The sequence below is a fragment of the Crassostrea angulata genome, chromosome 3, assembly GCF_025612915.1.
Source record: "Crassostrea angulata isolate pt1a10 chromosome 3, ASM2561291v2, whole genome shotgun sequence".
NCBI lineage: Eukaryota > Metazoa > Mollusca > Bivalvia > Ostreida > Ostreidae > Magallana > Magallana angulata.
Window position 1 is genome coordinate 17230933 of NC_069113.1, and position 16203 is coordinate 17247135.

General features: G+C 33.1%; 1 protein-coding gene across 2 annotated transcripts; it reads right to left on the minus strand.

The window, feature by feature from the left end:
* Window positions 1-6042: 6042 nt before the first annotated feature.
* LOC128177301 (neuropeptide F receptor-like) lies at window positions 6043-9036 on the minus strand. Of its 2 annotated transcripts, none has more exons than XM_052843963.1 (3): window positions 8950-9036; window positions 8515-8728; window positions 6043-8078 (listed from the first exon to the last, which is right to left on the minus strand). In XM_052843963.1, the coding sequence occupies exon 3, from the start codon at window positions 8013-8015 to the stop codon at window positions 6903-6905; it is 1113 nt and encodes a 370-aa protein (XP_052699923.1). In that variant the 5' UTR covers window positions 8016-8078; window positions 8515-8728; window positions 8950-9036; the 3' UTR covers window positions 6043-6902. The 2 variants fall into 2 exon arrangements, with proteins under 2 accessions (XP_052699923.1, XP_052699922.1); XM_052843962.1 differs by having other exon boundaries at window positions 8515-8725; window positions 8950-9014.
* Window positions 9037-16203: the final 7167 nt, after the last annotated feature.

Sequence of the window (16203 nt, forward strand, 5' to 3'; positions counted from 1 at the left end):
GAGTCTTATAATTATTTGTTTACAAATTTACGAATTACCATTTCTGTGGCTAAATAACTTGTAAGAAACAAGGCAAAATTGCTCAATGTTTTTATAAAATATGATATCAGCAGAATTCGAAGAAAGCAACATTTGATTGAAACTTATAACAATAAAACACATATGTAAACAATAACCAGCCTCGAGCTTTGTTTACAAACAAAAAATTCCAAACTCTGTAACTTGCTTATAACTCGATATCTGACTTTCAAATTTTGATAAAGCATTAAAAATACTCATATTAACCATTCTAAAAATTAAAAATGGAAATATAAGATTTGAAAATTTGAGCTCAAATCGTGTCCAAATCCCTTTAACACATCGGTCAGTGTAAAATAAATGGGACCATATTAACTAGTATGAAAACTCTTACTAACTAAGATAAAATTAAACAACTTTTGACTATAAAATGTAAGTATAAACATGAATATATAATGCATTTGAAAATAAAACATCTTGCATCTCGTTATTCTTTGTATCTCAACATTAAAGAATATTATCGATGAAATTATTTTGGCATAATTTTTTCGATCACTGAACGTATATCATACAGGAGAGGGACTAGTTCACACATAGTTCAATCTGTGGTATACATCCCCATCTGCTACTTGAGATAATAGTTGAAGATATAATGGGTAATGCATCAAGAACTCATTAAAGTTACAAATATTAAGGTACACATGTACTCATATAAATCATAAACAAATGATTATATCGAGATCTCTTGATTTACAAAAACGCTTAGCAGCTTGAATCAAGACGTATTTTGTTTGACCGAGTTCTGAATCCTTTTGCAATCAAATTAACGATTGTCGGTGGATCGTGAAATTGTGAAGCACATTTTTAATCTAAGAGACTACCGGTGTAGCTTGTTATCAGTTTTACGCAATTCACTCTTCTTAGATGAATTCTGTTACTATCACTGGGTATACTTATGACCAGATAATCCGCCAACTTGAATAATATGTCTTTTCCAGTAGATGGCACAGGATGAAGTCAACTGAATGATAACTGAATGGTCTGGAAGGTGACTGAATGGCACAGATATGGCATTCAGTCACATTTCAGATACCTTTCAGTCGCCTTTTAATTGACTGAATGGCAGAGATTCATCCTGTGTGGTTTATAGTTGCACTTTCAATGAAATGAGAATTCAGTTATAATCAGTAGAAAACAATGCTTCCTTCCTGTATACACCTGTCTGTCTTTCTTGATTATCTCCTCTCTCATTCTTAGTTTACAACTTTATTTGTTCCTTTAATTCGAAGCTACAGTGAAAGACTATTTTCGTAAAATGAAAAAAAGTTTGTTTCAAAATAACAATATTTACCAATCCCTAAATACAGTACATCCAACATGGCTCGTGTTTTATCTTCTTGTGGTTTCAATAATTGGAGTTTTTCTCGTCTGTTCTCTGCATCTCTTGGGTACTATTCACCTTTGTTGAGTTGTATATAGCAAAGCGTTAATGCTTTTCGCCAAATCGATTCCAGTGTTTTGGAGGTCTGCGATAATTGTTCCACTTTGTCTGCACCTTGCTCACTATCGCCAAATCTGTCAAATTCTGTCGTCCACTCGGTAAATGTTTGAAAAACTAGTTGGTGTTATCTCCGGGAGACAAGTATCCTTCTTGTATTACTGACATACTACAGCAGGCCAAAGAATACTCTAGATGTCTATCATACCGGTATTTAAAAACTGTCTGGCTGACAAATGATCAATCTCTATGTTCGATTAACATTAAAATCATTATTCTCTTTACCCATTTATGTAAAAGTTTCCAACATTTCAAACAGTAGTCTTAAAATAGTTATGCAAGCGTCACAGGGCTCTCCAGTTTTCCAGTTTCTTTGTATACTTGAAAATCAACTTTCAAAAGGAACATTACAGACTCGTTTGCTAATGACCGATTTACAGTTTTTCGCACCCACGCGTTTAGATTTCATAACAAATATATTTTGTATTTAACAAAAACTTCATGTATTAGAACCATTTTAACAAGACCTTGGACTTGCGATAGGTCGTTACTTTCTATTTATTGCGTCAAAACAAGTTTAAATGACGCAGGTTTCGAGTGAAATATACACAGATTGCGTAGTCTAAACTCAAAAGCCAGACAAATCTTGTTGATTTCACAGAGCCTTAGCTGAGTGGCTAGCGATGAAATAGACAGGCCTACGTCACATTGCTGTCTAACACAACTACCCGAAGTCCAAGCTCTTGTTAAAATGGTTCTATATATAATTATATTTTGGTTGTTTACTGACAGTCTACGAAAGTATGTCGGGTCGTTAAAGTTCATACATGTACATATATATAAAAGGCAAGTCACAGCAGATTTTTCAGCGTTTCATCACTGCTGTATTCACCTGCATAATCAGATAAATAAATGTAACACATCATCTTTGCCATGAAAATGAAAGCGAAAAAAATTCTGCAATGAAAGAAAAGAGTGAACTAGTGAAATGTGAAAGGGAAAACCTCAAGGCTCCAAAAGTCGAAGTAAAATACAATTTATGCCTGACAACGACATTTAAAAAACTGCGCAATATACTAGTGTATTCGATAGTGCTTTGAATCATTAACATGCGATTAAGCATATAAACCCAAAGGCAAAGCAAAAAACCATGGTATGAACATTAGAATAGAGTATGACTGCGTCATACTTCAACGCCATTCAGGTAAAATATTGTTCATGCCAACATCTGAACTCTTTGTCTCTTCATTAAATGATGTATGAGTCATTTGAATTTCCCACAAAAACAGATAGATATAATATATGGAATGCCAAGTAATAAGAATACACTGGGTGTTTTAGGACAATTGCAGGATATTAGAAACAAGCTGCGGGTATTTCAGGCTATATTAGAATCCGGTGCTTTAACAGTCAGACATTCGCACACGATTAAGCGTTATAATTAGCGTTTGCTTTGCAAACAATGGTTTTCAACACGCATGCATGGTTGCCACTGTCTGAAGTCATGGTGGAGCATTTTCTTTCTTTTATTTTTGGATACTAGGTGATGTAAACCGATTTGATAAAGTTTAATACAATCTTCACCGGAACGATAGTGATTTCATATACATTTCGACACGATAAAAAAAATCATACAAAACCAATGCACTGTGTTGCGATAGAATGCATTGTACATGTATATAGTCGCGAAATCCTTCACGATCGGGTCACAATTAATTTGAAGTACGACTGCACCCCGACGCATTTTTGCACACAATTATTTAGCATAATCATTTCTGATCTTCATCGCAACAAATCGTGGAAAATCACATTGCGTTCGACGTAATGTGGTAATTAACTATGTGCTTTGTCTGATAAAAGATTTTATGAAGGTACATTTTTTATTCTTTTAGCTGGACCAACAATATTTATTAAATGTTTATTTACAAAAGGATTATGTTTACACTCGATATTATTTTAATAAGATCGCATTTTAATATCTATATGAAAAGGATGTTTTTTTTTTTTTGTTTTTTTGTTTTTTTTTTAGAAACAAACAAAAAAACCAGAGATAACTAGCTGTGATATAGTGACATAGTGTGAAGTTATTACTTGGACCATATGGTTATACGAAGTTTTTTGTTGTACTCTATATATTTCTATGCATTTTCATCCGTTCCAGCGTTTCACGGTTGAATACTTAATGAATTGAAGCCAATGAATGTTCGACAATAAATCATAGAAAACTGCCCCAGCCCTACTGATATGTCGTTGTTGTACAAGAAATCGAAGTGAAACAGCTTTCACAATTAGCAATACCATTCTTTTCTGTGTTATTACTCTCTTGTTGGGATAAAAATGCATCATTCAATTACGCATGCAATGTGATTCGTTAATTTTGAGCATCTAATTATTAATTATTGTGCGTCTGAGATTATTTTACTATTGATCTCTAATCATACTACTTAAATTAGTTTACAGCGAGAAAGGTTATATCTTCCAATTGGTTGAAGCATTATAGTGGTTCTTTAATTAGTTAAAAAATCCAGTTAAATTATAGAATGAGCAGCAACTGGGAGCATGCCTAGTGATTCTCTCTCTATTTTGAAATGAAACCAGTTTTCCTACAAATACTTCGTCAATTGATTCTTGTATTAACTATTATAGGATTAGATTAACCTGCACATATGTTGACAACACTATGCTATATAGATAGCACACTTGACAAGAAAAAATAATCTTTAACGGTAAAGTAATCTTTATAGTTATTACTTATTACAATTATAATGAAAATTTACTTTCAATCTATTTTCATAAAATATACATGCTATGTAAAAGCTTTATAACTATTTTAGCTCCGTAAAATAACATTTAAAAATGTAGATGTAACTTTTTTTTGTCTTTTTGTAAGCTGACGATATACCAGTGCCAAGCGCTCTTTTATAGTAGTTTTCACACCGCGTCAACAGTTCTCCCTGTAAGAATTCACAAACATTAAAAAAAATACACGACATCAGGGCTTGTGATGTGTTAACCTGGTGATATATTCACTTAAACGAATTCATACATTCTGAATACATGATGTACTTGCTTATTTAAAAAATGTACAATGTATTTTCTGTTGTCTCATAATCGGTCATTGAACACTTATATATATTTGCAGTGTTTGTTGAAGAATTGATCTACAAAATCAAATGGTCATCAAATAGAAAAAACCCTGTTATTGATAAAAGAAAGGCCCGCTGTGCTCGAAATTATGCATATTCTCAAAACTATGACTTAATGAAATAGCGAAAATCTACGAACATTTAAATCAGTGAATATTAATGAAATCACGGTAAGTACTGTTGGTGACTTTTCTACACGGTCTCATTGACAAAGGAAAATAAATCGATAAAAAAAATTCGAACGTATGATCGACTATAATTAGAAACGTGGGTGTCTGATGATTAAACAACAGCAAAAAATATATTAAATTATCCCTTGGCATCTGTAAAGCATAAATACCGACTTTTGAGTAGATTTATGAAAGGACAGATCTTGCACAAATTTGATTTGACGAGGAGTACAAAAAGATTATACTCTATAGTCGGCCAAGTGTCGGTTTTTTTTAATATTTTCTGTCTAACTACACATGAACTCGACTGTCATTCCCTCTATACATTTGAATACGATACAAAAAAATTGCAATTAGTCTTTAAATATTAGGAAAACGAATTCCCATCCTATACCTATTGGCTATGGCAATTAGTCCAACTTCAAACATTTGTCATGTTAGCGAAGGTTTAGACTGTGGGGTATATCGCTTCTTGCAACTCTGTTTTACTCATTATGTAAATTATCTAATTAATCCGCAGCGGCTTAACTGGTTTATTTTATCATGATTTTGAGGCAAACTTACTGCATGAACATACATAGTGTAGGAACGTGCGCACTTTACATACTATAAAGTACAAAACGATATTTCACAATTGGTTGATTTTAGATTAATTATTTTCATTCATAATAACAAAATCATATGACTGATACTGAATCCAGCGCGCTTAAACGTTCCCAGATATGAGAGAGAGAGAGAGAGAAAGAGAGAGAGAGAAAGAGAGAGAGAGAAATCTGGATATTTTAATGGTACATTAACTACATTTCCGTTCGACTTTAATCTCTTTAACAACTTTCGCCTTTTTAAAATGAAGTACACTCTTCAAATAGTTCAATGTTTATGCTCATGGTGATTTTGCTACCATTAAATGATTTACAAGACCTACAAATCTATGGGGTAAAGAATACAGAAGCAAGACGTGAACCAAATCTATGTGTTAGTGTGATCAGACCATCTGACATGTTGAATTTGCCAGACATAGTAATGAGAAGCCAATAAATAAATCACACCCGAATTCTCTCCTGAATTGATCAATTAGTTTTATAAGCTACAGCGAGAGAGAGAGAGAGAGAGAGAGAGAGAGAGAGAGAGAGAGAGAGAGAGAGAGAGAGAGAGAGAGAGAGAGAGAGAGAGAGAAAATGCAAAATAAAAAAAAATCTATAGCATGTGACAAATTTCAATGTTTTATGTTTAACATAACGATGAACAACAGACATGCAATAAACATACACTAAACAGTAATTTTTGCCATAGATGACAATTCATTAGGAAAATACGTTCGATGTTATGTTATCTACGTGTATCTTGTCGATTGAATCTAACAGTTTCTCAAAAAAACCCCGAAATAAAGTCCTTTAGAATTCGTCTCTCAATCAGGTCGAGAAAAAAACCATAAAACACCCACATGGGATTACCGTAATCAGCTAATAAACAAATTACTACCCACTGTCAGCGTTAAATTGATATTTTCGTCTCTAAAACTCTTTGAACTTCAGTCAAATGCATAGAGTACATGCATTTGTTTGAGGAAAAATAATGACAGTCTGTCGCACATGCTTTAAACAAAGAGTATTCCTAGCAGACATTGAAATATAACACATCAAGGACAATATTCGGCAGTGTTCGAATTACAATATTTTTGGAAACACACGCAAGTAGTTGAAACATTGTTCGATAACAATACAATACAATACATACAATAAATATAAAAGCACCAACCATTAACAAACATTGTTTGAGCTGAGTTAGTTTACGAATCGTCAAAATGGTTACAACACCATTTCAGAGTCAGAGAGAGAGAGAGAGAGAGAGAGAGAGAGAGAGAGAGAGAGAGAGAGAGAGAGAGAGTAAATTAAGAACATATTTCATGATAAAAAAGCCCTTATTAATCCTATAAAAACGAAATTCTTATCAAATGTTGCTCTGAAAATATTCGTGTAATTCACTAATTCTCAAGTAATTGAAACCTCCTTAACCCGTTTTGGATTCATCAAGGGCAAGTAATCTCTTAATCACAGACAGACGGGTAATTCACAGCAACCCGCTTTGTTTTAACTTGGTTCCAGAGTCATCATCGTTTTCTTTTGAATTCAGGTTCGAGTTATTGTACGTGGTAAATCCATTTGAACTTTTCTGAATCTTTTTCAAATTCCGCCCCAGTATGGTGGCCATTTCCCGTCTGAAATTGTTATTCAGCCAGCCGTAGAAGAATGGGTTAATACAAGACGAGCTCATGGCAATGATTTTCAATAACAAGTCTACAAGTTTGTAAGACGCGCCAAGGGTTTGGAATAAATCTGGACTGAAGTACAAAGTGATGCTGAAGATTTGGAATGGTAACCAGGTTAATGTGAACAGAATAGTGATAGAGACGAGAATCCTTGTTATATGATAATTCCGTTTGGTTTCCTTGCGCTTCACTGGTCTTCTTTTAAGGACCTTGTATATTTGGAAATACAGAACAGATATCAAAGTTTTCGGTATTACGAATTGAAAAGCAAAGCCAAAGATTGTATATAATCTGCTCGCTTTCTCTTCCCACACTTCCAAACAGAAGGGCCGGTATATTTGCTCATCAATGAAAGGTCGCATGTCATACTCGGCAATTTTCAGTTCGGTATGCACAATGGCGGGAACGGTAAACGTCATCGCAAATAAGATAATAATGATAACAATGCACACAGCTTGTCTCTGGTTAATCTTCTTCCGAAAAGGAAATACGATGACGATGTATCGCTCAATGGCAATCATTAACATAGCATACGTGGAGACGAACACTGGCATTGTGAACATCGGGATGATGATCCGACACAACACTGGTCCAAATTTCCAAAAGTCGGTGATCCCGTAATGAAGTTGGAATGGTAAATTAAACGCACAAAGCATGATATCGGAGAGAGCAAGGGTACAAATGAAGATGTTAGTAACAGTGTGGATCTGCTTGTTGATTATGATCACAATGACAATAGCGAGGTTCTCAAAGAATCCGAAAAAAATCACGACGGCAAAAAGAAGAATGAACGTAATTTTCCAAGGCTGTTCCCGAAGAAGATTGGGCATTGACAAATCCACATCAGACCTATCATAGTTGATGAAAGAACTGTAGTTCAGGTTCAGTAGACTCGCAGCAAAAGAGTCGTTCATTTTCTTTAAGTACCTCTTGCTCAGTGGTTTCTTTCTGTTTTCAAATGACGAGGTACTGTGTGACTGTAAAAGCAAGAAACTGATATTTGATAAAGTAATAAAGTGAGAAAAGTATCAATAAAAATGCTGAAGCCTTTGAAAAAAAATGTTTTGACTTTTTAATTTCAAATGGACAGAATGGATAGGTTATTGTTTAACTATAAACAATAAGAAATTGAAATGTGATAATAAAATGAAAAAAAAAAATGATATCATATATATGCTTAAAGCTTTTTTTAAAAACAAGTATGGTTATGCTCAATTTAATTTCACATGGATAATGTATTGTGTAACAATAAAAATTGCAATATGATAAGGAAGTGAAAAGAATATTGATAAAATGCAAAAGTTAAATAATGTTACGATCTTACATTAAAAAAACCCCCGACTGAATTATATGATTTAAAAGTACATGCAAAGAAAAGTGTCACTAATGGAGGAGAAAAAGAACGATATTTACCTGTTACGATCTGCCCAATTACTCCATTCCTCTCCTCTGGTTTTTTGTTAGTATAAATGCAACTTTATTCTCCACGCTTATAAAATAATTTCAAGATCTTTCAGCACGGTAATTCATTTCCCTTTTCAGATTACGCGAAGGAATCAATCGAACTCCCATCTAATGGATCTTTTTCACTCGTGGCTGCAGTGCACTTTTCCCCTTGTAAAACCTGCTAATCAAAATACAATTGAAATTTATGTTTTTGTGTATAGCAGCTATAGCTCAACTAAACCCACATAGAGTCAAAAGTTAAAAAACCAATTAGATTTAAAAATGAGTTTCGCAAAAACTATATCTTAATTAAACCCAACCACTTTACATAAATACGTAAGTGATTAAGGACATTTATAAGTCAACATTCATTGCGGTAATACGACAAATGTTGCTATTTACCTGATCTTGCACAAGAACACTGGACTGCAGGCGCTTCTAACCCAATTCTTTAAACTACGTGAATGATGTAGGCGGCCTGAAACAAGGGGCGAAACTCTGCTACAGCGAATCGTAAGTTCACACTACATGGCATCGATTTTTTTCAGAATAAAAGTTATTAGCCATGGTAATAATATTTCTACCTTGAAAACTACAGGAGTTTATATAAAAAACCGCAGATAACTAATTTTAATTACCCTTGAGACATTTTTTTTTATTTGCATTGACGTAAACATCCTTAATAACTATAATTTGACATGTCAGAAACAATTACAGACGCTCTCATTTACATGTAGAATGCATTGAAAATTTTATCTACAACGGAAATGCACGTGATAGTTTAACCTGCATAAAAAATTGAGGTCATGAACGAATGTAAAGTTTTGAATTATTTTGTAAGGAATGTAAATAGCTTTATAATGGAATTCACGCTTTCCAAAAGTTTTGTCCATTTCTTGTCATAGGATATGAGGTTTTGATTTTTTTTCATTTGACATAGCAAATTCATAGCAAATTATATTTCAGTCTTGTTTGTTTCTGTATGAATTACAATCAATTTTCTTATCGATATAAAGGCAAAAATAGCAGAGTGAATATAAACGTTGATCTTAAATAAACAACAAAGTAAAGAATACAGTTTCTCTATTGGTTAGGAAAGCTATTTATATACTGAGGTATCCAAGAGAATCACCTAGTATAAAAAATGATTTTGAATCCACCTACAAGAAATCCATGTCATGATTATTATTGTTAGAAACGTATATCTGCTACAAATGTCCAAATCAAGATTTTCATAGCCTTTTATGAACCTTTATGCATGTATCTTAGTAAAAAATCCTTGAACAGACACACAAAATACCTATTAAAGAACTGAAAAATTATCTCATATATTTAATGGGTATTTAGGGGTAATCAAGAAAAGCTTAGAATGGGAGGTGATGAAAAAATATGGAATTCATATGAACAATTTTGATAAGTGATTGAACTTAAAATTCGTTAGGTTTTCACACAAGTTAGCAATCTTATTTAATTTTTTTGAAGAATGTTTAGTGTTCATTTGCCTTCAAAACATATCATGGCCATCTGATAAGATAAAATTTATGACAACATGAATTTATTTTATGAAAAACCTACAATATCTGATCTCCTGTATCAAAAGTTAAAATAGATTTGTATGTGCAGATGTGATGTGTAAACAAGAATTCGTTTTGAATCTTTTAAAATCTGTAAAATCATAACAAGAATCAGAAGTAACACTATTTAATGGTATATAATTAAACATTTATCAAAAAAAAAGTTTAACATGCAGTTAAGAATGAAATAAAAAAAATAAAGAGAAGAAGAAGCAATATGTTCAGAAGAATTGTTGTGATGTCGTTTTTTCTTCTACTATGTCACTTCTAGCTCAAATGGAAATCTTTTAAATGAATTTTGAAATGCCATGTAGAGTTCATATTAACATAAATGCATTTTACCCTTAATAGGGAGGATAAAGTATAAATAGACCATAGTATATTTTCATACATAATAGCCTATTTCACAGATGACCAGTATTAATTATCCTTAAGTTCATGATTTTACTTTACAAATGATTAAGACCCAATTTAAAAAACGTTTACATTACTTTAACCAAATATCATAAACTGTCTTTATTGGCTAAAATGTCAAGTAACGTCTTATTGAGACAGCATGCTATTATGAACGCTTATAAACTTCAAATATCTTTCATGTGTTTTTTTCCAATGCTTTTTATGAAAACTGTAAGAATACATGCATCAATGTTCATTTTCAGACAGAATTCTTCTTCAGCTAGTTTTGTTACATCATCCTGCGTGAGTTGACATATTTGTGCTCTGACACACGACAGGATAGTTTTTGTATTGAGGAAAAAGCGTGTATGTCTAAATAGATACTTTTGTGCATTGGAGAGGAGACTCGAGAGACTCCAGTCCTTGCACACTAAATAGAGAAACCATGCCAAGGTCTGTCTCTTTCCATCATAATATTGGATGAAACTCGTGTTAAGAATCTAGACAGGAAACTAGGCTATGTAAATCTTAGTGTAAGGTTTCTCAACATTGATAATCACAAGGTACTTTTCGTGACAGAACGACCAAGTTTGAGATTTACATGCCTTTGGAGTTACTTTATCGAAAGATGGGCTTGGCTTAACTACGCATATCAGAATTAAATTCTGCTGTATTCTTTTCTACCATGTATTAAACAAGTACATATATGAAAATGATATCAAGTTAGCCGTTGAAACAAATATCGTGCCACGAAAAATGCTATATATGCATGTCATATTCAGGCCTGGTACATGTTAGAATTAAGGAATAAGGAATCATCCTTTGAGTACTATGAGGTGATAATTTTGGTCGGGGCGTGATCAAATCCAATAAAGCCCGAAGGGCCTTATGATAGATTTGATCACGCCCCGACCAAAATTATCACCTCATAATATTCAAAGAATGATTCCTTACTACTTATATATATATATAATTTTAAACCATCGTACGATTAAATATTTAAACATATAAATAAGCAAATCCCGCTGGCGCCTCAATTTGGCGTCATTTGAAGTTATGGGTTATATAGTACAAAATCGATACGTAGTGTTATCACAGGCACAGACACTGGAAAATGTAAATATGAATTGATCATTACAACATTTCACAATTTATTAAACAAAGGAAAGTACATAGAAAAAATAGCTTTATTTCTGTTATTTCTGTTTTGATACAAACAATTCTCCTTATCTTAGTCTTTCTTTCATGATGTTTTATGCATTAAATTACAGTTATGTAAATTAAGCACATGGCTCAGTGGTCATGGATGTTAGGCCAATAGCCCAAAGGTGTCCCATTCTGGAGGAGTCCATAACTTTCATCCGCAAAGCATAAGATAAGCACCTGCTTTATCCGCCTTCATGGATCGGAGAAATATTTAGCTTATGTAAATCAAGACTAATATTCACTAAACAGTAATTATTGGTACATGTTAAGCGATTAGTGAACTTGAAGCAATGTGGGAACCCTACGTTGAGATGAACAAAAGCGGTTTCAATATGCACCCAGCTTGGGCAACCAATGTATGTCAGAAGGCTAAAATATCACCAGCCACTACATTCATTAGAATTAACTGATATAAAACAGCCATCCCATTAAAAGTCTTGAACTTTAGTCAAATATATCTAAGCGTTGCAGGGAACAATAGTTTATTCGTTAATGTTTAAGTCAGAGAGTCCGAAATTCTTTCTTTTACAACGAATAAATTTTGTTTTGCAGGTGAGAAAAGTCTATAGGCTCACGTGACAATAGCTTTATAAACTAAGACGAATAATGCTTTAAATGTATTTCAACATGAAGACATTCGGGCGTTGAATGGAAGACAGACTCCCTCCTTCTTTGATATCACGATCCAGATCCTTATCAAATTAATTTCCTTTTTCATTATAGTCAGAAATACTTTACGATTGTGCCTTCGGTGGTTTTCCCCTTAAATGAACGTTAAGACCAAAAACGGATTATTGGAGAATAAGAAGAACAGATGACGTTTCTCTAAGGCGTCTTTACGGCAGCTCATAGAACATGTTTCTTGAAGCGTAATAAAACTTTTTAGTAGCGTTAGATGATACATGTATATTGCAGAAGCGATCTTGTCGATAAAGCACCTTCCAAACTTTCATCAGCGGAATCATTTTATCGTGAAATATTTTATCTATCGAACCTTGTCCAGCATAGTGCTCTTTCTTTTTCTCCTCCGATGTTAAACCAAAGTGGTTGAATTTTGTTTTTAACAATTGAAGAAACTTTAGCAACAAACACATCTAGAAATGATATATTTTACAACTCAAAATCATAAAAAGTTCATATATAAGTCATGTTTATATCAAAATAACCTTTTATAAACACACCCTTAGCTTATTAGTAGCAATTTCATATTGCACAAAAAAATAAAAGGTGATAGCAAAGCCACTGACATGAATTATCAATAATGGTAATATAACACCCTGAAAATCTCGATTTACTGTTTTCACAGTTTTAATTTCCGCTACTCGTCAAAAGTAATAAGTCACCAGACCAATCGGACTAATCGTTTCTTCTTCTTATTATACATGTATCTCATTACTTATGTGTTTACTCAGATAGACAGTCTAGTCCCCTGATGTTTTGATCCTAATGTACTTGAAATATCTCTTACATGTGAGGTCAGACGACACGTTCCTCAAGCTTCTGATGAAAAATTTTTCAACGGATTGATAATATACCAAATAAAATAATTATTATCATTTATGACAATTTTTTCATAATATATTAAACCATGAAAAGCCAATGCTTTAAAAGGCTCTTTCCCCATATTTATTACGTATTCAAATGCAACGGGGCATATAGCAACAATTAAATGCTGTTTAGATTGCTTGCTTGTTAAGACTGTCAAACTGTAATTTTAGTGATTTTTGAAATCAATTTAACAAGGTTCGTGTTATGAAGCGTCACTCGTGAAAACCATAAATTTGTGTCAAAGATATACTTTCACTAATCCTTGACAAATCGGGCGAGTGTCCAAAATGATAAAAGGACTTCAGACAGATTTATGTCAAATGGAAGTTGGTGAGAAAGCAGTTATGACACTGAGGGAAAGCGTAAATAACGGCACAACACAGTTCCATTTTGACCGAACGAAACGCAAATTTTAGACTCAAAACATTTTTCTAATTTTTAGCGATTTTATGTTTTTTTTCTCCATTTTTTGAATTTATAGATATATAAATAATTAAAACAGTTATAATTGCCATTGATCCACTTTTGCAATTTAAAAGAATCAACCAAATCTTGGCACCTCTAAGAAAAATCAAGCTATACAGGTTTAAAGGGGCATGGTCACGATTTTGGACAAATTTTTTTTTTCGATTTTAATGTTTACAATGCTTCAGTAAGGCATTTTTACCAGGCAACCAAAATTTGAGTGTCATTTGTTGAGTTATAAGCGAGTTACAGTGCTTACAATTCTTCGCTATGTAAACAAAGCGTTTGTTTACATTCTGAATGTTGAAGTGAAAATTCCAGTTTTAGACCTCAAATAAATGTGTTAATCATTAGGAACTGTTTATTTATGATTAATATGAATAAGAAAATAGACAAATCAGCTTGAAAAAGAATTTTTACTGGTATATTGAACCTATGTAAACAAAAACAGGGCACGAGCCTTGTTTACATGACGAAGAATTGTGAGCCATGTATCTTGCTTAAAACTCATCGACTGGCACCCAAATTTGATTTGATCATTAGAAATGGATTCCTAAAGCATTGTAAATAATAAAAGCAGAAAAATTAAATTTGACCAAAATCGTGACCATGTCCCTTTAAGCTTTCATGTATTATATTTTTTATTTTTATAATCATTGAAGAATGATAACAAGTACTGTATTTGTGAGGTACTTGATATGAAAACTAAATCAAAATTGTTAAATTACGGTACTTAACATCAAAATGTTCGAAGTTGGTGAGAATTTTTAAACAATATGAGATATTTAAAAAAATAAATAAAAAGAATCATTCGTCATTCCCAGTACACGCTCATGAAACTTATAAAACATTTTATGCACTTTTAAATAATAAATGTGTACCCGTTAAGTCAATCTTTTTGGTTTAGGTCTTCAAGCAATGAAGTTAAATGCTGCTTTTGTTTCTAAATACCAATCAGGCATTGAAGAGGCTACATACAAGCACATAGAGTGGTGAATAGTGCAAAACCCTTGAAAATGGCAAAATATAGCATGATCATTTTACTCGGAATCAACTAATGGTAGGGGGAATGACCAAGATGAAAGATATCTTTAATTGGATGAATGCATGAATTACATCGTGGTCTAAACGAATCAATCAGATTCCTTTGTTAAACATTGACCTAGTGCCCATACTGTCCGGGATTTACCCTAATCCCAAACGAGGCTAATCCTACCATGTGATTTGAAAATGAGGTCTTTGTGAACTTGGCCATTGAGAGTTGTCAATAGGACCATGATATGGTGATACAGTCTCTAAATAATCCGCAGTTCGCTATTAATTGCCAGCGATATCGCACTTAAAACCGATTAATTGGTATGCATAATATTAAGATTTGCGGAAAAGTAGATCTTCAGATAAAGGTTTCAGATCACGCCTTAGTAATAGGAAACCAGATTCAAAGCCGGACAGATCCGAAATCCGTTCAACGCCTTTTCATATTCGACTTACAAGTTAGGCGTGGGTTTATAAATTTCATTGTTTTACACTAAAGTGTTCATATTTTTGATAACCATCAAATAAGACCACCTGGTGACTGTTATCTCTAAAGTAAATTCAGAATATAATCAGGTAACGCTTCTCCCTGTCATTTTGTCGGCATCCCGTCTCAAGACAAGACAATGAGAACAGACTATCAAGTTTACGACTTTTTAAAAATAGTTGCAAGTTTGCATAATTAAAAAAAACAAAAATATGATGTTTTTTATTCTTATTCAATGTCAAAAGTGACGTATATTTATAAAACCATCTGGGTATCTCTTGACCAAATAGATAATATACGAATCAATGATAAAAATAGAACATTTCTGATAGATGTCAGAATAATGAGAAGAGAGAAAGTTGCATCAAACCATTTCTTTGTGGTTGGGGAACTCAGATATAAATCTAAACAAGACGCCTAAAGGCCTTGATGGTCACCTGAGTTACCATAGCCCTTTGATTGACATATCAGAGGGTGTCATTTTTTGCATTTTAGAATTTATTTTGGAGTCTTGAACCCTAATTCAAAACTCCTCCGGCTGTTATCCAAAATAACGCAGGACAAACAGCATATGATATCTCAGTGGCTCTGGTGGTAAAAAAAATCATGATTACTATATATACCTAAGCATGTGTATGTCAAACCCTCCCCCCACCCGTCCCCCCCCCCCCCCCACACACGCACACCCACATCAAAAGCCTTAACCCCTGCCTATGGGAATTTCACTTTTTAAAAAGAAGACATTATGAAAATAATAACAATGCATTTTGTTTATCGATCTCCATTGACATTGAAAATATATCAGAAAATATTAAAATCTGAACATTTGTCACCATATTACGACAGATACCACAGAGACCACCAATACTGACATAGAGAAGAGTCTTCGAAAAATTGTCAGAGAAAGGACTGGAACAGTCAAAGGAAACAGAAAAATCGAAAAGA